Below are 23,014 nucleotides of genomic sequence, written 5' to 3' on the forward strand. Positions count from 1 at the left end.
AGAGGCCTGCCTGGAGCCAGCACTGATAACCTTGTCTGGGAAAAGTTTAATGGCCTCTCTGAAGTGGGAGTGGTCTTAGCAAGCAAGAATTTACAGAAGCCAAATAGCAGGGTTAACATTTCAAACAGCAGTTTTTATATAAGATGGATGCTTCATGGCCAGTGTTACTCAGTGGTTGGAGTGCTGGTCTGCACACACAGGAGAGTTCCAAGAGCCAATTGAGATGTATCTCTCTCTCATCCATGTTTCTCTCCCTCATTCTCTCCCTCCCTTCCTTCCATTCTCTCCGAAAAAGAAAAAAAAATCAATGGAAAAAAATGAGTGAGGATTAAAACATAATATTAATAAAATACATTGTCTAAACACTTTCTTCAACTTCTCAAGGCTTTCCCCCCTTGAATGAGCATTATTTTCCTCAGTTTCAGTTATAAATAGAAAGGAGAAGTGCCATTTCCATTTTAGTCCTGAAAGGATATTATTTTGAACCATTTAAAACAACACTGACCTGCTGATAAAATACTGAAAGAAAGCTGGGGAGAGCAGTCTGGGCCCTGGGCTGTGCTGAGCTGAGAGGCAGTGGGATGTAGTGGACGGAACCCTAGAGCAGAGCTGGGCACAGGGTCCTAGGCCCAGCTGGACCACTAGTCCCGGTCGGTGAACAGAACCCAAAGGCCATCTGCATGCAGCAGGGGGTGTCCTCAGTGCCTCAGTCCTTCTGGGCTCAGACAACAGTCTCCAGCAGGCGAAGGGCATGGTTATGACAGCATGCAATGAGTGTCTGAACCCAAAAGTTGAAAATTGCAAGACTTATAGACTCTCCAGTGTTCCTGGTGTATTTCAGAAGTCAGTCTGAGATGTTGACTTTGTTTTCTAAAATGTAGAGGGCAAGTTGTTCATTTCTTGCTTTAATTTGTTACTATATTTTTGTATTGTTTTAAGTTTATTAAAAAACTCATTGGCAAACATGCCCCCGGGCATTGTCTTAGGAACATTTGGTTTAAAAGCCCTCTGAGAGGAGGGATCAGCCCTCCCATCAGGAGGTCTCTTGGCTGCCTTCCTAGCACCTGCCCACCCCCTACCCCCACTACCCACCGCGGGGGACCCTGGGCCCAGCCTTCAGTCTGAGCGAGTCTTCCTTTCACGTCAGATGTCAGGCAAAGGCTGAACATCTTCTTCCTCTCTTTACACTCCCTGTCTAGATAACCCTAAATATCTACATTTTTACATGAGCCTGTTCTTTTTTATTTTTCATTGATCCAAATGCATAGTTCCAGATCAGTGAACTTTTAAAGGGGCATATGGGAAGCGGCAGCCAATGGGGTCTCCGAGAAGTGTGGGCACAGCCCCTCCCCGGGGAGCCCTCGGGCAGCAGTCCTGACTAGGACTGGCCCACCTTCGTCAGTTGGCAGCATTTTTTGTGCAACAAGAAACACAGGGCCTGAGGGGGTCCTGGGCCTTTACACGCTGTTCCAAAGGACACTGGGCTCTGGGCTCTTCAGATTCTCACAGCCCTTTGCTCGAGAGCAGAAATGCCAGCATGACATTCCTGTGTACATCCCGGGCATCCGTTCTGCTAACACCGGAAACCCTGAGCGCCAGCCCAGGCGAGCGGACCTGCAGCCCCCTCGGCGCCCACTGCGCTCTCCTCTCCCTGTCCCTGCTTCCTCACGCCTCCTTTGTTGTACTGTCCTTCCTCCATCCTGACTTAGTTTAAGGTGCATGGCCACAATGCAACTTCTTCTGCTCCCAGTGCTTCCTGAGCTCCAGTCCTCCCTCTGTGACCCCTAAGGGGACAGAGGTGTCTGTGAAGACTTCAGAGCCTGGCGCTGAGCGTCTCCCTCTCTGTCTCCAGGCGGGTGCCTCCACCCCGGACTCCGGCTCCAGCACTCGGTCCTCCCTGCCTCTCCTGGAAGGACCCACCTCCCAGGTGGAAGGCCCGGGAGCCACACCTTCACCAAGACTGCCCTCTGCAGGGCCCCACGGAGGTCAAAAGATGTCTTGGCAACTTCGGGTGTTTTTTTAGGCTTTTAAGGAATTGAAACAAAGAGAAAATATGTCAAAACAGGATCACTAACATTGTACTTTGAGAATGTTGGCAGGTGATAAATGGGAACCTTTAACAAATGCAAACACCAGTTTAACTTCACCAGGAAATATTGTCTGAAGTCTAATCTGGGGCTTTGATAGATGTGAGGCCTCGGGCAAGGGGTCAGGGACAGGCCAGCCTCTGGCCCAGACTTTGGAAACCAAAGGCCTCTCAGCTGTCCCTTGGCCCAGAGGAAGCCCAAATGCCCAAAGTTCTTGCTCCTCTGCCATGCAGAGGAAGGAAAGCACGTTTCCTCAGAGACGCACCTCAGTCCCCAGCACTGTCCTGCGTCACGGGGTTGGCCTCCTGTCACCATCAGAGCACCCCGACCTTGGGTTCCCTTAAGTTTGCCCCAGGGGTAGGTAGGAGGCTATCCTAGCCACACTCCCTTTCCTGAAATTTTGACTACCTGAGTGTGTCCGGGTTCCCAGGATCAGTGGCATGTAATCAGAGAAACTGTGAGAGTTGGTGGGTGGCTGGCTTCTTAGCTCAGTGAATCTCGGAGCTAAACTGAGTTCAACAGGAAAGTACATGCAGTAAGCTGTCAGGACTGGGAAAGATACAGGCCCAGAATGGGGAGTTGCGGGGGGGGGGGGGGGGGGGGGAGGGTTGGCAGGAGGGAGACCCTGTGAAGATAGGGTGTGGCCTCTGGCCAAGCCCTTAAACTGGGCAGAAGGCACATGGGCATAGTTTATTATTCATTCAATGGTGTTTGCTTGGCTTATTTTATCATTCTTTAAACTAGAGGCTCAGTGCACAAATTCATGCGCTGGTGGAGTTCCTCAGCCTGGCTGCTATCAGGGGCAATCGGGGCTGATTGGAGCCAGCCGGCCAGGGGGAGGGATGATGGAAATTGGCTGGCCGTGGGAGGTTGGCTGTGGGAGTACACTGACCACCAGAGGGCAGTCCTGTGTTGAGTGTCTGCCCCCTGGTGGTCAGTGCACATAATTGTGACCAGTCATATGGTTGCTTTGGCTTTTATATATATATATATATGGCATGTGATGGGTTTACAATCTTTTACAAATTAAAAAACACAGCACATCTTCTCAAGTTGCTTTTAAAATAAGATGAGGGATAACTAAATGAGGAGATGAATTTTCAAATAGATTAAATGGTGTGTTTATTCTGATTGCTTCTTTTTCTCTCCCAGCAACTGATCAATATTTCCAATGAGGACATACATGTTCATATTTTACCCCCACAAACCAAATACTTTCAGATCAAGTATATGAAGAAGGTAAGCCCCGCCGGGTGGCCCCTGTCTCACGGTGTTCTTTGTCGGGCTGTAGTTTTCTGTCCCTGGTCACCTGGGCATGGTGTGGAGGTTGTCCCCGGATCCTGCCTCTGAGCGCTCTGGGGTTTGTCCCAGCCAGAGCCCCTTTTCTTCTAGGAGCACCGCCTTGTCCCTGGCTTGTCCCTCACCATCACCGTCACGTTTTCTCCAGATGAGTGGAGATACTATTATGATTGCATCCGTGTTCACTGTAAGGTAAGTCTCTTACAATCAGGCTTTGGGGGGTGGGGTGGTGTCAAAACTAACATCCTCAAGGGGAGCAGAGGGAAGGAATGACGGGGGTGGAGTTTCCCGGCCCAGCTCCTGATGGCCCTCTTCAGCCAGTCCGATGGCATGAGGGCCCTTGTGCAGCGGGTCCCAGCTGGGAGCATGCGAGGCTGCGGGGAACCGGGGCAGAGCCACGAGACTCGGTTCAGGGCTGGGTTCCCACCTGCCCTGGCTACAAGCCTCATTTGTCATATGGGAGAGGCGAAGGCTAGTCAGAAGTGTAGCCACTCTCTGTAAGTGCTAGATTGAAAAGTTAGCAAGAACCTCGAGTTGTGTTTATAAACTCTGGGGACTGGATCGTATCTTTAGTGGGAATGTCCTCGGAGCCAGCCCTGGGCTCTGCGGAGATGTGGGAGCCCAGGGAACTGACCCCAGGAGGCTGGCTGTGCTGCATGCCTTCTTAGGAGCCTTCCTCTAGGTCACCTGAGTCATCCTGTGGCCTCCAGCCAGAGCCAGCTCCTGGGCCACCGGTCCTCTTAAAACTGTCACTCCACCCTCCCTTGCTCTGTATTCCAGCCCTACCTCTTGTTAGTCCAGAAGCCTTAAGGTTAGCTGAAACCCGAAACCGGTGTGGCTCAGCGGATAGAGCATCAGCCTGCGGACTGAAAGATCCCAGGTTCGATTCGGTCAAGGGCACGTACCTTGGTTGCAGGTACATCCCCAGTGTGGAGTGTGCAGGAGACAGCTGATTGATGTTTCTCTCTCATTGATGTTTCTAACTCTGTATCCCTCACCCTTCCTCTCTGTAAAAAAATCAATAAAATATATTTTAAAATAAAAAAGGAAGAAGTCTTAAGGTTAACTAAATTTGATTTTCAAAACTAAAATGGAAGAGTATGCTTTCATAACAAATGAGTTTCAATTTTTTAAATTATTGATTACAGAGAGGAAGGGAGAGGGAAAGAGAAACATCAATGATGAGAGGGGATCATTGGCCGGCTGCCTCCTGCACATCCCATACTAGGGATTGAGCCTGCAGCCCAGGCATGTGCCCAGACCAGGAATGGAGCCATGACCTCCTGGTTCATAGAGAGATGCCCAACCACTGAGCCACACCAGCCCAGCGACTTTCAATTTTTTAAAAGAAAAAAAATACCTAAAACTGAAAATAGAAAATTGCTTTCAGAGGAATATTCTGCACCAAGAACTCAAATCCCTAACCAGGCGTGTGTAGGTAGCTTGGTGCGTGTCCTGCTCCCGGCAGTAATGCTAAGGATAGCCGCACCTGTGCAGCACTTTACACTGTGTGAGGCCACCACCTACTTTAATTCTCAAAAACACCTTTAAGGAAAGGCAGAATATCCCCATTTTGCAAAGAAAGAAGCAAGGCCTGAAGAGGTTAAAGGTCATGGCTAAGGTCGAGTTTGATGCAGGACTAGAAGCAGGCGTCTGCAGGCTTCCAGTGCTGGTTCCTATCCCGCTCTGGGCAGCTGATTCTATGCCCGTTTCTCTTTTCTTCCCTACAACTTCTTGAAATAGAAACAGTCAGACAACTGACTTCATATCCACACGAAGGCATCACTGTCTTTAGCAGTTCTGTGTGATAGTGAACATTGTTTAAATGTCATATATTTAAATTATTTACACTTTGGTAAAGCAAAGAAAAATCAATGTTTTAAATGTTGTATTTAAATACTCAGATTTCTTAAAAACTATTTTTTCTAGAAACTTTTTTTTTTTTTAATGATAGAGAACAAAATAAATATCTACCAGTTCATTCTTCTAAAATTCTGGTCTTCAGTGTGGTAAGCTGGACTTTTCCCATTAATTTTAGGGTGATGACACTTTGCTTATTCCCATCCATGCCTATCCTGTCATGAACACACTGGATTTCCCCTCATATATAAACCTATCAAATGTTCTACTTGGTGAAAGGTGAGTTACCGAATGAACTACCAACATGTCATAGAATGTGAAAAATTAAGAGAAACATATATAAAGATTTATATTTTTCCTAATAGAAGGTTACCTTTCTAGCTGAGTTAGACCAGACTTGTAATTGCAAAAGAAAAACAAACAAAATAAAAACACTCGGAGTGAGAAATAGAATAACTCTGGTCACTTAACTGCCAGGTGTGAGGTGGATCTTCAGGCGTAGCCAGGTCTGGGGGTTTAAATCGAGTCACAGGAACCTCACTCTCCCCATATCAGGGTCTGGAGGCTTCTTTCTCAGCAGCCCCTCTTCCTGGGCACAGTTGCCATAAGCTCCAGAGACTGTTAGCAACATGGGTGGTTGGTTGGAGGGGCTGGAGAGGCTGGGGTATTTAAGCAAAAGTCTCAGGACTGAGTCTTATTGGGCCAATTCGGAGCTTGTGCCTCTCCATGAACTGATCTTTATTTTTAAATGAAGGGAAAATAAATGCAGAGATGACAAAGACAATAGAAGTCACAATAGATGCCACATTTCAGATTCCTCCTCCTCCTTGTTGGGAAAATAGTTGATGATTCTAGTTGTAATTTATGTATGTCTTTTTTTTTATCAATAAATATTTATTGAATATCTACTCTCAGGCATAGTGCTATTTGTCCCTAGAATATAAAGAAGGTGAATATCTAACAGCCCAAGGCCATGCCAGTTGTTGAAATATGGAAATACTCCTCTACTGGTTGAGAAATATATACTGTCCTGAGCCCTGTCCCCAACCCCCCAATCCCAGCTCCTATTCCTTCTCTCTTGCCGTTCCCTGGCTTCCCAGTGATTCAGCAATTAAGTTGTTGATACAGCATTTGGGGTTGGGAAGCTCCTGCAGGACCTGCTGCAGCCCTTTCCCCATTCTAACTGGGTGCTGTCTGGAAGTCCTGACTGAGCAGCCAAAGGCTCTGATTCCGGAGGTCTTAGAGTCTCATCAATGAGCTGCTCTAATTCCTGAGTGCTGTAACAGAGGCACACAGGGGGGAGTCCTCATTCATCTGGGGAGGACATTCATTTGGGGTTATCCTAAGAGGACTCCATGGGGTGGGCTGGGACGGTGGCATTCCAGGCAGGGAAGTAGCATGTATGAAGTCTTGGTGGCAGCCGAGGGCATGGGCTTAGGAGCTTGAAGGGCCACTGAATGATTTCAGTTCACACAGTTCCTGGCAAATACTACAATAGATGCCTCTTGCTATAGCCCCGGACTGTGAGCAAAGACCTTGGGCTCCAGCATGCTCTGCAGGTAAAGGCTAAGGTCACCAGATCTTCCAGGTGTTGGCGGGACAGTCCTGATTTCTAACAATTTTTCCCGCGTCCCACAGCGTTTTAAAAAAGTCCCGATTTTTTTGAAAGATTGGAAACATTGGAAAGATTCTTTCCAAAAATCGGGACTTTTTTAAAATGCCGCGGGATGCGGGAAAAATTGTTAGAAATCAGGACTGTCCCACCAACACCTGGACGATCTGGTGACCTTAGTAAAGGCCAATTCAAGCCTCTGCAGGCAGCACCGAGCAGGTAAGTGTTTCAAAACTCTGGAGGTAGAGAGAGGGCAACTGAACCCTTTGGAGGAGGTGGGAGGACTGGTGTATACGAGTTCCAGGACCTTTCCTTTTCACTCCCACCTGTTGTCCTGGAGAGAAACCCCCCCAAACTGGGTCTGGAGCAATGGCCTTGGTTCAGCCGGTGGGTGCCCCTCTTCTCTCGCCTCCCACACCTTCCCGTGAGCTCTGACTCACCACTCTGTGCGCTCGTTTTAAACAGCTCTCTAGGAGTTGTAAATAAATAATACAAAACAATGTATGATAATCTGTACAAATTAAAGAATAATAAAATAATATAATGAAAAATAGTTTTAAGACATAAAACATTACCAGTAACTTTCCAACCACTATTCTGAATTTTGAGATAATCATTTTTTATTTATTTTAATAGTTTTGATATATACAATACATATGTACACCTAAATAACACATTGTTTAGCTTTGACAGTGTTTTATCTTTATATAAAAGGGATCATACTGTATGTACATTCTGTTGTAACTTGCTTTTATTCATTCTATATTCTGTTTTGGTGGTTCAGCCGTGTTAATGCATATGACTGTATTCACAGCTCTAGTGTCTTGCTGTATAGAGGTGCCAGTTTTTTCTCTGTCCTACTGCTAATGGACCTAGGTGTTGTTTTCACTTTTTTTTCTTTGCCCAACACTACTGTTGAGTTTCTTTGTAAATGGCCTGGGGCACATGTCCTACAGTTTTCCCTGGGTATATATGTGGAAACAAAATCCATTGTTACTGTCTAATGTCAAATTATTTTCCAAAATGGTTGTACCCATTCATACACACACTGCAGTGCATGAGAATTTCTTTTCCACATCACTGCCATCATGGGTATTATCAGAATTTTACATTCTGGCTCCTTGTCCTTTCTTTTCTGTTTATTTGCCCCAAAATGTTCTGCCAAAACTATACCAGGGCTTCCTCCCTCCCACTCATTAGCCCTTCCTGTCTTCACCTTGTCCTTCTCAGGGTTAAGTGCTCTGTTCAGGGACCTCAAGATTCACCTAACAAAGGTGAATCCCTCCTGGTGGGACCCACTCACTCTATGCATTTTGAGGTCAAACATTGCTATTTTCTTTAAATGGGCGAATATTGCAATTTTTACCAAAATCCAAGTGGCAGGAAAAAACTGACTTCATTCTTTTTTCCTTCCTTCCTTCCTTCCTTCCTTCCTTCCTTCCTTCCTTCCTTCCTTCCTTCCTTCCTTCCTCCTTCTTCCTCTCTTTTTCCTATTCCTCTTCCTTTCTTCCTTATTTTCTTTACTTTCTCTCTCTCTTTTTTTTCTTCCCTTCTTTCCTTCCTTCTTTTTTCCTTTCCCTCCACAAATTATTTCTTGTTTGGATCATAAATCAGGCTTATGAAAACAATGGTTTAATATACTGTTGAAAGTTACATGTCTTAAAATGCAGACATCAATCTTGGTTCTTACAACACAAATCTACCAACTTCCCTAGAGACTTTTCCAAAACTATTTTGTATATAATTCCCTTCATTTGTAATCAGAAATGAACATTTCAGCTAAACTGTTTATTAAACTGAGTTATAATGTATAATGATATAATATTTTTAAAAATCTTTCCAACAATAAGCATGCTGTCTTTTTCCTTCAATCCAGAATGTCTGGTAGCACGACAGAGATTTTCACATGAAAGATTTCCTACTAAGCAGGTAGCATTTGGGTAGATTCTTTATTTAGCATTATTCACTAAAGAAATCTTTATGGAATGCCTATGATGTCTCAGGCACAGTGTTCGGTACTGGAGGTGTAGAGATGACTCAGACCTGATATCACGATTAAATGGATGATTGTAATTTCTAATTCCATGTATTCTGAGTGAAGACACCTAACCCAGCTCAGTGTGAGGGGAGTTAGAGGCATGTGAAATGGGGAAGCTCCACAAGACTTCCTAGAGAACATGTCTGAGCTGAGTTGTGAAGGCTGACTGAAATCTACCAACTTCTCTAGAGACTTTTCCAAAACTATTTTGTATATAATTCCCTTCATTTGTAATCAGGAATGAAAATTTCAGCTAAACTGTTTATTAAAGAAGGGAGTGGAGTAGGAGAGAACAAGGTGTGTCGGGAAATGCTGTAGCGTGGGCAAAGGCAGAGGTGAAATGGCACAGGCAGCTGGGCCTGTCTGGAAAGTTTGTGTGACTGGACATGCGTTGCAAGAGCTGTGGCAGGGGACTAGAATGCGGGCTGAGAAAGATGTTTCGCAGGGATGTGTACGTGCACCCTGAGACTGTCACCGAAAGACTTAAACAGAGAAATGGCATGATCATGGCTTCCCTTTAGAAACCTCATTTGGTGCCCCTGCAGAGATGTGGAGGAGGATGGGTAGGACTGCTGTGGACACCCAGGCACAATATGGCAGAGCACTGGAAGTGCCTGGACACTACAAAAATAAGCAACGAGGGGGGTGCTGGTCAAGATGACGGCATAAATAAATGCGGTACTTGAGTCCTCCTACAACCACATCAAAATCACAACTAATGAACAGCTTTGGACCACGCTCTATCCACTGAGTCAAATCAACTAGAGCAAGTTTTTAATATATAGTAGTAAAAACAATGTTTAGCATATAGTTAGTGATTTATATTAGCCATCATCACCACCACCACCACTCAAGAGATTTTTACCTAAAGAATGCACAATGAGACCCAGCCAGTTTGGCTCGCACAGTAACAAAGGTAGACAACATAAATTCTAGTTGCAAAGAGAGACTTGGTGTGGAAAGGCTGGTGGCCAAGTTGAAGGTGGGCTTATGGCAGGTAGGGATGTGGAAGCCCCCAAAGCAGTCTGTCAGAAACTGCACAAGCTAATGGCCATCCCAATGGCCATCCCACGGGGGCACCGAGCAGGGACTGAGATGAGGGTGTGGTTGCAGGTCTAGGATGAATGAGCAGCTTCTTTCTATTGGCTTTTACATTTTAGGATAAGTCTTGTTGAGATTATCTACATATCATAAAATTCACTAACTTAAATTGTACAAGTCAACAGTTTTTGTATATGCAACTACCACCATCATCAATTTTAGAACATTTTCATCCCCCTCAAGAGAAACTGCACACCCATTCCTTATTTTCCCTCCAAACTTCTCAGCCTCAGCAAATTTCTATCTCTATAAGTTGTCTACCTGGAAACTTCATTATGTGGTCTTTTGTGGCTGACTTCTTTTATTTGGCATAAGGTTTTCAAGGTTTATCCCACTTATAACATGTGTCGGTACTGCATTCCTTTTATTGCTGAATAACATCCCATTGAGTGGATGGACCACATTTTATTTATCCATTCATCAGTTGATGGACATTGGGTTGTTACTACTTTTGGCTACTTTGAATTCCTATTGTGAACATTTGTATGTTTTTTGCAATTATAGTTTACAAGTAGAGGCCTGGTGCATGAAAATTCATGCACTGGAGGGGGGTCCCTCAGCCTGGCCTGTTCCCTCTCACAGTCCAGGAACCCTGAGGGGTGGGAGTTGGCCCGGTGATCAGGGGACCCATCACACCTCTGCTGTTGCTACTGCCAGCAGTGCAAGTCTTGGCCGGCTCTGGTTACCTAAGCCTCAGGCCAGCCCTGGATAGCTGCAGGGCTGAGGAGATTAGGCATCGCCATCTTGTGGCCGTGGGTGTCACCATCTTTGAGAGCGGACAGTCAATTAGCATATTCCCTCCTTATTGGCTGTGGTGCCACCATCTTTGCGATAAGGTGAAGGGAGAACACAAATTCAGCAGAAGGGAAATTCAGAAGTATATATTTCACTTTGTATCTAGAATTGATTTAGACAGAATGGCCAGAAGTTGCAGGATTTACATTTAATGCCATTAAGTTTGCTTTCTTACGTTGAGGCTGTGTTATTGGGCAGAGCCTCCCTGAGGCCTGGATGGCATCAGTACATTTCCACAAGGTCATGAAGTGGACTCGTGTATATTCATCAGTCACATGTTCATTGTCCAGGTTTGGTGCTTGTAAATTTTCCATGTGGACATTTGCCAGCTACCTATAAACAGCCTTGGTGGCTTAAGCTCTGGTGAGATGAATTGTGACGGCTTCTGTAAATAACAGAAAGCTGCATTCCAGTTTCCGTCCAATGTCTCAAAATCAAACCCTGGTGCAGAGGACGTCCAGCTCTCTCTCTCCTGGGAGCTGAGGTTGTGCTTTATAACTGGGCAAACCTAACCATCGAAGCTGGTTAAATTTTGTCATCTCTTTGTATCTTAGAAAGCTCCATAGGTAAAGTACAATTTCCCCCTTTCTATATACACAAGGAAGCAAGAACATGCTTATGTGAGGTGCTGAAGTTTTATCTTTCCAATCCCATGGTCCTGGAAAGACTTGTGTGAGTCTATTATGCCCTGTGGTTTCTCCTACAGAGTCTACCTGGCACCAAGTAAGTGGTTAGAGCAAACCCAGGCAGCTGGCCAGTGTTCTCTCCTCAAGTCATCAGCTGACCCTCCTTTGCTACAGGCTGACTGCCCTGGCCAGCCGGTTCATGTGTGTGCAGGCAGAGCTGACAGGAAGTCACCGAGTGTTCCCTGGGTTCCCCCTCACTTCCCTGTTTCTACTCTGCACCTGGTCCCACAGGCAGGGCAACCAGGCTGCTCTCCCAGCAAGTGGGACCGTGATGCTGGGCAGACCAGAGGCCACGTTCACATTGCAAACAGAGAAGGTTCCCTCCACTCTCTTCAAAGCCAGTATATTTTAGTCTCTGGAACTTTCACATCGTTAATTTAAAATTTACCAAAGGATGCTTTTCCTTAAGTGGAGAGACTGTGTCTGATTTTAGAAAGTGTGGGAATAACCAAGGTCAGAATGGGATGTCCAAATGGAGCCGAATGCCCTCACTGCCCCGGGCCACGGGGGAATGGGAACTCTTACCCTAGGCCTGGGAGGGCAAGATTGATGAGAGCAGTTGCCCAGCTGGAACAGCAGGTCCTGTCTGCACTGCACCAGTACGGGCTCTGAATGGGGGCCCGAGAACCAGCTGTGACTGGCTTAGGACGAGGGTTTAAGAAGAAGACTATAATGTTGACCTTCAGAAGGATATTTGAAACCAGCTCAGAGAATGAATTCACATTTCTCAGCTCACTGAGGGAAATATGCTTTTTCCTCATGCTGGGTCGCATGTCCTAAACTCAAAGTTGATTTGAAGGAACAGCAGCATTTCATGAGACCATTCTGACAAGGATGATTTGAACTAATCAAAAAACTTGTTTTTTACTTCAGCCCCTATGTGGGTTGAACTTACATTTTAAAATTGCTTTGAAATGTTTATTCAGATAAAACATCACCGTTAACTCTCAATAGCCTGAATTTTTACTGCATGAAAATTTCTGCCATATTTTGTAGTTAAAATGTCTTTGATTTAATATCCTTTTGCTGACGTAGCATTGATCGAGTTACTTATCTTGACCCTGTCTTTTTTTTTTTTTAATTTTAGCAGGAAAAGAAAATTATCCAACCCCTAAATCGCAAGGATCTATAATAATGAAAGAGTTTATGTGCTTCACTCTTCATTTATTATTTTTATTTCATTAAAAAATATTTATTGTTGAAAGTATTACATGTGTTCCCCGTTTTCCCCATTGACCCTTTCTAGCCCACCCCTGCCCCTGCCCCAGGCCTTTACCACCCTATTGTCTGTGTCCATGGGTTATGCACATATGCATACAAGTTCTTTGGTTGATCTCTTCCCAACCACCCACCCTCCCCATGCCTTCCCTCTGAGGTTCTGCAGTTTGTTCCATGTTTCTATGTCTCTGATTCTATTTTGTTCATCAGTTTATTTTGTTCATTCCACATATGAATGAGATCATGTAATACTTGACTTTCTCTGACTGGCTTATTTTACTTAACATAATACTCTCCAGGTCCCTCCATGCTGTCACAAAGGGTAAGAGATCCTTCTTTTTTACTGCTGCATAGTATTCCATGCTATAAATGTACCACACCTTTAAAATATATATATATTTTATTGTTTTTTTTTGTTTGTTTGTTTTTTGTTTTTTGTTTTGTTTTTTTTTTACAGAGAGGAAGGGAGAGGGATCATCTCTAGAAACATCAATGAGAGAGAAACATCGACCAGCTGCCTCCTGCACACCCCCTACTGGGGAGTGCCCACAACCAATGTACATGCCCTTGACTGGAATTGAACCTGGGACCTTTCAATCCACAGACCAGCGCTCTATCCACTGAGCCAAACTGGTTTTGGCATACCACACCTTTTTTGTCCGCTCATCTACTGATGGGCACTTAGGCTATTTCCAGATCTTAGCTATGGTAAATAACACTTCTATGTACATAGGGGTTCATACCATTCTTTCTGATTGGTGTTTTGCATTTCTTAGGATATATTCCTAGAAGAGGGATCACTGAGTCAAATGGAAATTCCATATTAATTTTTTGGGGAGACTCCATACTGTTTTCCACTGTGGCTGCGCCAGTCTCCATTCCCACCAGCAGTTCACTAGGGTTCCATTTTCTCCACATCCTTGCCAGCACTTGTCATTTGTTGATTTGTTGATGGTAACCATTCTGACAGGTGTGAGATAATACCTCATTGTCATTCTAATTTGCATCTCTCTGATGATCAGTGACTTTGAGAATTTTTTCATATGTCTCTTGGCCATCATCTGTACGACCACATTGGAGAAGTGTCTATTTAGGACCTTTGCCCATTTTTTTAATTGGATTGCTTGTATTCCTTTTGTTAAGTTGTATGAGTTCCTTATATGTTTTGGATGTATCAGTGCATCCAAATATTATATGTTCTCCCATGCAGTGGGAAGCACAAATTTATGGTCAGCATCTAAAGCAAATAAAAGTGTGTCCTGGACAGTAATTAAATGTGGAGCATTTTTCTTGTTTTGGGTCTTTTAGTCTTTGTATAAATTCTTGGACTGATTCATTAATTTCAAAAGCATATACATTTTGTCGCTTCTATGAAACTCAGTATCATGGACTAAGCAGTAAGGAACTTTAAAATATTATTATAAAAATAGCTGTGGATTATTCTCAAGTCTAATATTTAAGAATATAACAAGGAATTTCAGTGTTTACCCAAAGCACATTCTTTGAAGAAGCAAAGGCAGAAATTGTGGATTATTGTCAGTCTTGGAGAGACACCCTCAGCTGGAAGTGTTTTCTGGGCATTCCTCCTCCTTGCTGGTTTATATGCTGTCAGACCTCATTCATGTGCTGTACAGGCTGCTTCTACTTCAATGCCAAATACGTCCATGCTATCGAACCTCATTCATGTACTGTACAGGCTGCTTCTACTTCGATGCCCTATATCACAGGCTTGTGATGCCTACACACACACACGCATGCACTGTTCACATGAATTCAGGAATGTGATTATTTAATATTGTCATAGTATTTAGAACAGAGTAACAAGCAACCATTCAATTTCAGTGTGATTTTTTTTCTTAAATAGTTGCTTTGTCTTACAGATGCCCAAATGTTCTCACTAAAAAGTCTTATATACTACAATTTCAAACCCCAAAATACTTGAACTTAAGTTGCTTTGCTTTAAAATGTGTTTCCTATTCCACTGTCAAGTGACCTTTTCGTTCTAATAATTGCTGGTGGGTACGTCGCAAGGACCCCAGCTGGCAGCTGTTGCTGGCTGGCTGTTTCAGGCCAAATATCATTACAGGTCATTTAGCTCCAAGGAAGTCTGATCGAACACAGTGAGCATGTGGTTCCTTCTACCCTCGGTTTTTAAAGGTGCAAAAGCTCCCAGTAGTTTTAGTGTATTCTTATCTTCTCTGAATAAATGCTGTTTTCCTCAACAAAAATGAAATCAGCCTGCAGGAGGCTTCTCCCCTCCTTCCCTCTAAGGCGACTTTCTTGCTGATGCCAGACCCCCCCTACTCTCTGGTCCCCAGCCACGGGCCCTGCTGTTTCCAACAAGCCTCCCCTGATTCCACTCCTCACCCCACATTACCTGCAGCTCTGGTGAATTGTAAGGTGTTTATTTTCTAGTTAATGCATTATTCATATTGATACATATTTTTAAGTGAAGTTAGTTTTAAAGGTACTTTATACTGCATAATTCCACTTATGTGAGCTACCTACAGTAGTCAAATTCAAGGTGGAAAGTGGGAGGGTGGCTGCCAGGTCCCGGGGAGGGGAATGGAAAGTTACTGTTTAATGGGAACAGAGTTTCAGTTTTACAGGTGAAGAACGGCCTGTGGATGGAAGGTGGTGAGGGCTGCAAAACAATGTGAATGTACTTAATGCCACTTAAAAATGGTTAAAATGGTAAACTTTTTCATGTACATTTTCTCACAATTTTTTGAAGTGTTTTTAAAATATATAAATAGGGTAAATAGTGTCTCTGCCAATGACAGTGCATCCCTGGTCACATGTACCTTTTCCTGAACCCAGTTCCTTTCATTCCTTTCGAGTCTCCAGTTAAATGCCTTTACTTTCTCACCGAGCACACGGAGGGGGCCTCATTAATTCTGCTGGTTCCCCAGTGTTTGCAGCAGAATTCCAGCCTAATCCGCTGGGGCAGGGGTGAGCCTGGGGAGTGGGGGTGGTTTCATCAACGTGCAGGATTAACTACAGTTTGGGAAGGAATTAAACCAAGGACAATAAAGGAGTCAAGGGCCAGGCCAGCAAGAGAGAAACATTACGCCTCCCTGACTCCACCTCTTCATTTATCTCTGCCTCTAATATTGGTCTGAACTTAGTCTAAAATGAGGCTGGTGTTTAATTCCCTGGGTATAAAAATAACTAAATGCCTGTCATGTGAACATTTATTTATGTAAATTGTGTTTTTATTTGACTGTATCATTAAGGACCCATGAGTCTACTATGAAGTTCCAATGCCAGTTAAATTGTGTCTTTGAGCCGAAACAGATTTGGCTCAGTGGATAGAGTGTCGGTCTGCGGAGTGAAAGGACCCAAGTTCGATTCCAGTCAAGGGCATGTGCATTGGTTGCAGGCACATCCCTGGTAGGGGGTGTGCAGGAGGCAGCTGGCAGATGTTTCTCTCTCATCGATGTTTCTGGCTCTCTATCTCTCTCCCTTCCTCTCTTTAAAAAAATCAATAAAATATATATTTTTAAAAAATAATAAATTGTATCTTTGAAAATAAGACAAACAGCCCAGCAGGGTGTTCAGTTGGTTGAGCATTGTCTGGTGCACCAAAAAGGTGCACATCCTGATTATTCATAGTCAGGGTGCTTACTAGAGGCAACCAATCAATGCTTCTCTCACACATTTCTCTCTCACTCTTCCTTCTTTTCTCTCTAAAATCAATTTTTTAAAAGTATCATTTTTTCCATATATAAGAGGCCCCTTACTTTTCCAACCCCAAATTAAGAAGTCAATATCAGAACACATTTTTATTTAGTAACTAGAGGCCCAGTGCATGAAATTAGTGCATGGGGGGAGGGGGAGGGAAGACGGTGTCCCCCAGCCCAGCCTGCACCCTTTCCAATCTGGGACCCCTATAAGATCAGGCCTAAACCAGCAGTCAGACATCCCTCCCACAATTCGGGACTGCTGGCTCTTAACCACTTGCCTGCCTGCCTGCCTGCCTGATTGCCCCTAACCACTTCTGCCTGCCAACCTGATCGCCCCATAAATGCTCCCCTACCAGCCTGATTGACCCCCAACTGCCCATCCCTACAGGCCTACTCCCCTCAACTGCCCCCTCTGTTGACCCAGTCACCCCCAACTGCCCTCCTCTGCTGGCCTGGTTGTCCCCAACTGCCCTCCCCTGCCAGCCATCTTGTGGTGGCCCTCTTGTGATGATGTGAGGATGGCCATCTTGGGACAATGTGGGAGCAGCCATTTTGTGGTGGCCATCTTGTGAAGATGTGGGGGCGGCCATCTTGTGATAACATGAGGGTGTCGTGTAACAGCGCAAGGGCCATCTAGGCTTTTACTAATATAGATTACCACAGGTTCACATACCAGTATTATGATATTATGCAGGATATCACTTTATTCAGAATAGCCTCAGTTGCATCACTGCTCTCCTCTTCATCACTATTAGTTCCAGACTTATCGATTTATTCAACTTCTATTGTATCACTGCTGCGCTCTGAGTCACTGTCTATATGTGAGATCATCCTTAGTTCAGTCCGTGGCATTGCTGCTTCCACATTTCTTGAAGGACTTCACAATCACCTCCTGTTTGACAGCATACCATAAGTTTGAGACCCAATAATAGACCTCAGTAATTTTTTTTTTCACTCTTCGCATCAGTGTCAAGTTATCACCTGCTTATTGCATCCATCTACTCCATTATTCTCTCATCAGGCTTTAGTGGCTTGTTGATTAAAACATCTCGTGGCTGTAGCTGGCCTGTAAGTCCACCAGGAATAACTGCTAGGTGCGTTTGCAAATCTGATGCAACCCTTCTTGTATTTTCTGTTAAATGTACTCAGAATTGATCAAGGACAAATAGAGCTGGCTTCTTTAAGAGCCCCCAGGGTCTGCTGGACCAAACCTTTGCAAACCAGGTGGCCATAATGTCTTCATTCATCTATTCCTTCTCTTGAACTTGCACAATAATGCCAGGTGGTACGGTCTCTTTAGGGTATGTTTTCTTCTTAAAAATAAGCATAGGAGACAGTTTTGTACCATCTGCACAGCATGAAACAGCAGCATAGTGCGTCTTTTCATGGCCACTTGTTTTAATTGCCAGTCTTTTTTTAAAAAAATATATTTTATTGATTTTTTACAGAGAGGAAGGGAAGGGGACAGAGAGCTAGAAACACCGATGAGAGAGAGACATCAACCAGCTGCCTCCTGCACACCCCCCACCCAGGATGTGCCCACAGCCAATGTACATGCCCTTGACCAGGATCGAACCCGGGACCTTGCAATCCGCAGACCAACGCTCTATCCACTGAACCAAACCTGTTTCGGCTAATTGCCACTGTCTTGACTCCTTTCGTATCAACAGTTCTGTTGGAAGGCACATCAAAATTGAGAGGCATCTCATCCATGTTTGCAATTTGACTGGGTTTAAAATCATATTTTTTCTGCAGTTGTATGACATAGGAGTAAAACCATTAGATTTTATCCTTATAAATTGATGGCGTTTTCTGAGCTAACTTTATTCGTGTTCTCATGGCCAGCCCTTCTCTCTTCATGAAATTGAAGCACCATTTTGCCTTTCCTGTAAAATCAACAATGTTCATTTCACTTGCAAACATTCTTGCCTGACATTGAATAAGCGTGGTTGACACACATAAGCCACTCTGGCACCCAGTCTTAAGCCTCTGTTCCAAGTTTGCCGTTTTTGCTGGTTTTCCTCTTAAGGCCTTATTTTTTGGCATCTTAAGGAGTTGTTCTTCCTGTTTTCTCCACTATCTGATCAGACACTAGTGGGAGGAGGTCCAAATTATCTCTCTGCATCTCTATTTCCATGTTCTTTTGCATAGCTGATTACATTCAGTTTGAATTTTGCAGAGTAAGACAATCATTTATAGGCTTTTATCTTTTAATTTTTTGACATTTTTATGGGCTTAGAACACTCTGGTCCCTGTTACACCTGTGCACTCTCCACATCCATCTCCAATTATGGCATCAGCTTAGGCATGGTTTTACAGCTTGGCCATGGAGCTCCAGCTTGGCCATGGAGCTATATCTTGGGCAGGGAGCTATATCTTGGGCAGGGAGCTATAGCTTGGGCATGGAGCTATAGCTTGGGCATGGAGCTATAGCTTGGGTATGGAGCTATAGCTTGGGCAGGGAGCTATAGCTTGGGCAGGGAGCTATAGCTTGGGCAGGGAGCTACATGAACTACAGGTTACAGCTTGGGCATGAAGCTGCAGCTTTCGCATGGACCTGAAGTTTGGGCAAGGAGCTGCAGCTTGGGCAGGGAATTGCAGCTTGGGCATAGCTCCATGGAAAAGGCCAAGCTCTGTTCCAGGTAGAGTCAGCTGGCTCTGCTCACCTGGGCCAAAAGGTCCACTTCCAAGACAGTCCCTTCACCTGCTGGCTCTTATCTGGGAGCTCAACTGGGCTGAGTGCTGGGATCTCCATGCAGGCCTCTCCACAGCTGTGTGGGCTTTTACAGCCTGGTGGTCAGGTTCCAAGAGGCGCATCCCAAGAGAAGTGGAAGGTGACAGTTTCTCGGGCTTGGCCTTAAGAAACAGTATGGCAAAGTTTCCACTGTGTTCTGGCTAAGAAGTCAGAGAACCCACATTCCAGAGAAGGAGACACAGACTTCACCTCTCCGTGGGAGAATGGCCAAGCGTTTATAGACTGGTTTCAGAACTGCGGCTATGTGTAGTCCCCAAGCTTTCCCAGACCATCTTTCTCACGAGTCTTGTGTGCATTTGGAAGGGAAAGAATGGCACACAGACACCTCACTGCTACCACATCTTCTGATCTGTGATTTGTCTGTCAGTAGCAGGTGGCCATATAAAACTCCTACTTCACTGAGTGTAGTCTGATAGTTTAAATGGTCAGCCGCCTCTGAGGGTACCTTCCCTCTACCTGCATGGCATTTCCTTCAAACGTTACACACCCATAACAGCTTACTGCTAACTTACTGTGCTGCCTGAACCCAGTATCTTGATATCAATTAAAACTTGTCATGCTCATTGTCAATTACCTGCATTGCCCCCAAAGGAGTCAAATCCTACTTATGATAAGATAACTGCTCATTTACTCTCTAGGCATTGAGATTTTCTAATCAGGGAGAAGATTTAATTTTTACTATCCACAATAAGTTCACAAGATGACACTCTCTCAAAAAAATCCTTGATTACTCTTTTGAGAAACACAATGTTAAATTTGGGATAAATGAGAAAATAACATCAGAGTGAGGTAAAAATAAATGTTATATAATTCACTAGAAACTAAAGGGATGTCTGGCCCTCTGCTAGCATTTGTTTAGGGAAGAGACAAGAAAGAAATTTGAATTTATATAAATTATTTTATAATTTTACTTACTATAAGGCAAATTTATGCTCTCTTCTAACAGGCACAAAATGTGTACATGATCATAATATAAGTTTCATTTTGTTTTTCGTTTGTTTTTAAATCCTCACCCGAAGATATGTTTATTGATTTTAGAGAAAGAAGGGGAGAGAGAAGAGAGACACCAATGTGAGAGAGAAACATTCATCAGATGCTTCCCTGTATACACCCCAATCAGGGATGAAACTTGAAATCTACCATGTTTCTCCAAAAATAAAACATCCTCCGAAAATAAGACCTACTTACAGGTTTCCTTCTGAGTGAAATATAAGATATCTCCCCGAAAATAAGGCCCCTCCAGGCTCTGTCTCAGAATGAAAATTAATTTACCATAAACTGGTAGCTAGGGCCGCCCCGACGGCGACTAGCAACCAGTGAAGTTATGCGGAGTCCTGAAGTCAGTGTGGGCGGAGCGGAGGTCGGAGTGAGCGGTGAGCACAGGGCAGGAGAGAGGAGGAGACTTTCGCAGATGCATGTAGAACAGGAGGATTAGAGCGGACAGGACGCGGCGAAGATGATGAGAGCTGGTCTGTCTCTGGTGACACTACGTGATGCTCTCAGCCGCCCTCATGATGACTGAAGGTTCTAGTCAGTGGCAGACCCTGCTCCAGCCCAGATCCAGGCCCCAGCAAGCCCAGTGACAGTCCCCAGGCAGGCCCCAGGGGGTAAATGTCTGATAAAGGGGTAGGGGGGATGTCTGGTGAAGGTTTTCAGTGGCACAGGGGTGGGGGGAAGGGGATCACTTAAAATGACACAGGAGGATCAGAGGGGGCAATCAAAATGACACAGAAGGATCAAAAGGGGTTACTAAAATGGTAATTCCCCCTCTGATTCACCTGTGCCATTTTGACTCCCCCCTTTGATCCCCCCGTGTCATTTTAAATGATCCCCCTCCCTCCACCTTGATACCCCAATTCCTTTTCTTTACCCCTAGAAATGAGAGCAAAAAGAAAAAGCTACTCTGTGGAGTACAAGAAAGGAATCGTGAAACACTTTTGGGGCCAAAATCTTACTGCTTTCTGCAAAGAGAAGATGTTGAGTATGCGATTGGTCCGAAAATGGCAAGCAGAGTATGGTAACCTCATTGAACAAGTGGACAAGGGAAATGCTAAAAAGCGCAAGTGTGGATCAGGTCGGCAACCATTATTTTCCGAGCTGGAAGACCTGATCTGTGAATGGGTTGTTGACAGGAGAGCAAAAGCTTTGGTTGTGAATAGGGCTCAGATTCAAGAATTTGCCCTTGCAATGGCACCACAGTTTGACATAGCCCCCGAAGACTTCAAAGCATCACAACACTGGCTGGATAATTTCCTTCAGCAAAGTGAACTGTCTTTAAGAAGATCTACCTGTACAACATTGTTTAGGTTGGAAGATACACAAGTTATTAAGTGAGCACTTGCATTCAAGTCCTTTATTGATGATGCTGACTTCTCTAAATACAATCTTTCCAACATGATTGCTATGGATGAAACTGCAGTGTTTATGGGCCAATCATCTCAAACAACAATTGAACAACGGGGTGCCTCCTTAGTGTACATTCCCTCCACTGGTTACAAAAGTGTACCTGTTTCCTGTATTTTGGCAATTCGTCTGGATGGCACTAAAATCCCACCTTTAATCATTTCTAAGGGCAAGAAAGAAAAGATTGAACATGTTTTGGGCTTTTTTATTCTTGAAACTGAAAAAGCCTGAGCCACACAAGCAGTTATAAGGAAGTGGGTCGATTTAATGCTGCCCCTTGTTATGCGAGGAAACCAAAGAGGTCTGCTAGTCTGGGATGCAGCCAGCACACCAAGCTAAAGACATGAAGATATTTCTTCACGAAAGAAAAATAGATCAGATAATGATTCCCGCAGGAATGACGGCCTATCTCCAGACGCTTGATATTGCAATAAACAAGCCATTCAAAGACAATTTGCACATAGAAATTAATGACTACATTGAAAATAGAATGGAGAGAAATCAGCGTGGAAACTTTGTTAAACCTAAACTGCAAGAAGTTGTGACTTGGGTGAAGAATTCATGGGAGAAAATCACTGACAGTTGCATTGCAAATGCATTGCGAGCAGGCTACCTTGACAAGAAGTACTCATTTAAAGACAGTGCTATTGCTAAACATGAGAGATTTGGTCCACTGATTCTGAAAGAAATGGAGTCACAAGAAATTCACCAGGAAATTCAGGAATTGGATTGTTAGGATGATGTTCCAGAAGATGTTGACATGATTGTCATTAAATAAATGAGTAAATTCTTGATACTGTAGGATTCACAGTTTGTCTGGTTTGTGTTGACAACTACCGTACTACCATACCATATACAGGTAATAAATTTCCTTTATTTTCATTTAACAATAAATGTGTACCGGAAAAATAAGGCACCCTCTGAAAATAAGACCTAGCGCATCTTTGGGAGCAAAAATTAATATAAGGCACTGTCTTATTTTCGGGGAAATGGGGTAGGTATGTGCCCTGACGGAGAATCAAACCTGCAACCTTTTGGTGTACAGATGACACTCCAACCAACTGAGCCCCCTGGCCAGGCCTATAAGTCTAATATTTTAAAGGTTCAGGTTTGTTTCTATTTAAAATAGGGAATCATTCTCTTACTTTTTTTTTTTTTTAATCTTCACCTGAGGCTATTTTTCCGATGATTCTTAGAGTGAAGAGAGAAGGAAAGACAGGGAGAAATATCGATGTGAGAGAAACACATTGACGGTTGCCTCCTATAGCCGTGTCACCGTGAGCAGGACATTTATTCTCTCTCCCTTGTGCCTGTTTCGTCATCTGTGAGTGGGAGATCATAGTCCTACCACACAGGGTTAGAGTCATTGCCACCTGGACATGTGTAGCAGGCCAGTACCCAGGAATTATCATACTGGCGTTGACTGCTGTCATTGTTGTAGCTGTTTATTATACATTGAGTCTCTATTCTTCGT

General features: G+C 44.2%; 1 protein-coding gene across 1 annotated transcript in view; it reads left to right on the top strand.

Moving 5' to 3' along the window:
* CFAP221 (cilia and flagella associated protein 221) overlaps positions 1–23,014 on the top strand; it is an 82,455-nt gene that overhangs the window by 9,023 nt on the left and 50,418 nt on the right. Inside the window, exons 3-5 of the mRNA XM_045575523.1 lie at positions 3,240–3,326; positions 3,480–3,578; positions 5,425–5,525. Of these exons, the coding sequence (XP_045431479.1) occupies positions 3,240–3,326; positions 3,480–3,578; positions 5,425–5,525 (287 nt within the window). The remainder of the gene's footprint in view (positions 1–3,239; positions 3,327–3,479; positions 3,579–5,424; positions 5,526–23,014) is intronic.

Source organism: Pipistrellus kuhlii, unplaced genomic scaffold, assembly GCF_014108245.1.
Source record: "Pipistrellus kuhlii isolate mPipKuh1 unplaced genomic scaffold, mPipKuh1.p scaffold_m20_p_7, whole genome shotgun sequence".
In the NCBI taxonomy this organism is placed as follows: Eukaryota; Metazoa; Chordata; class Mammalia; order Chiroptera; family Vespertilionidae; genus Pipistrellus; species Pipistrellus kuhlii.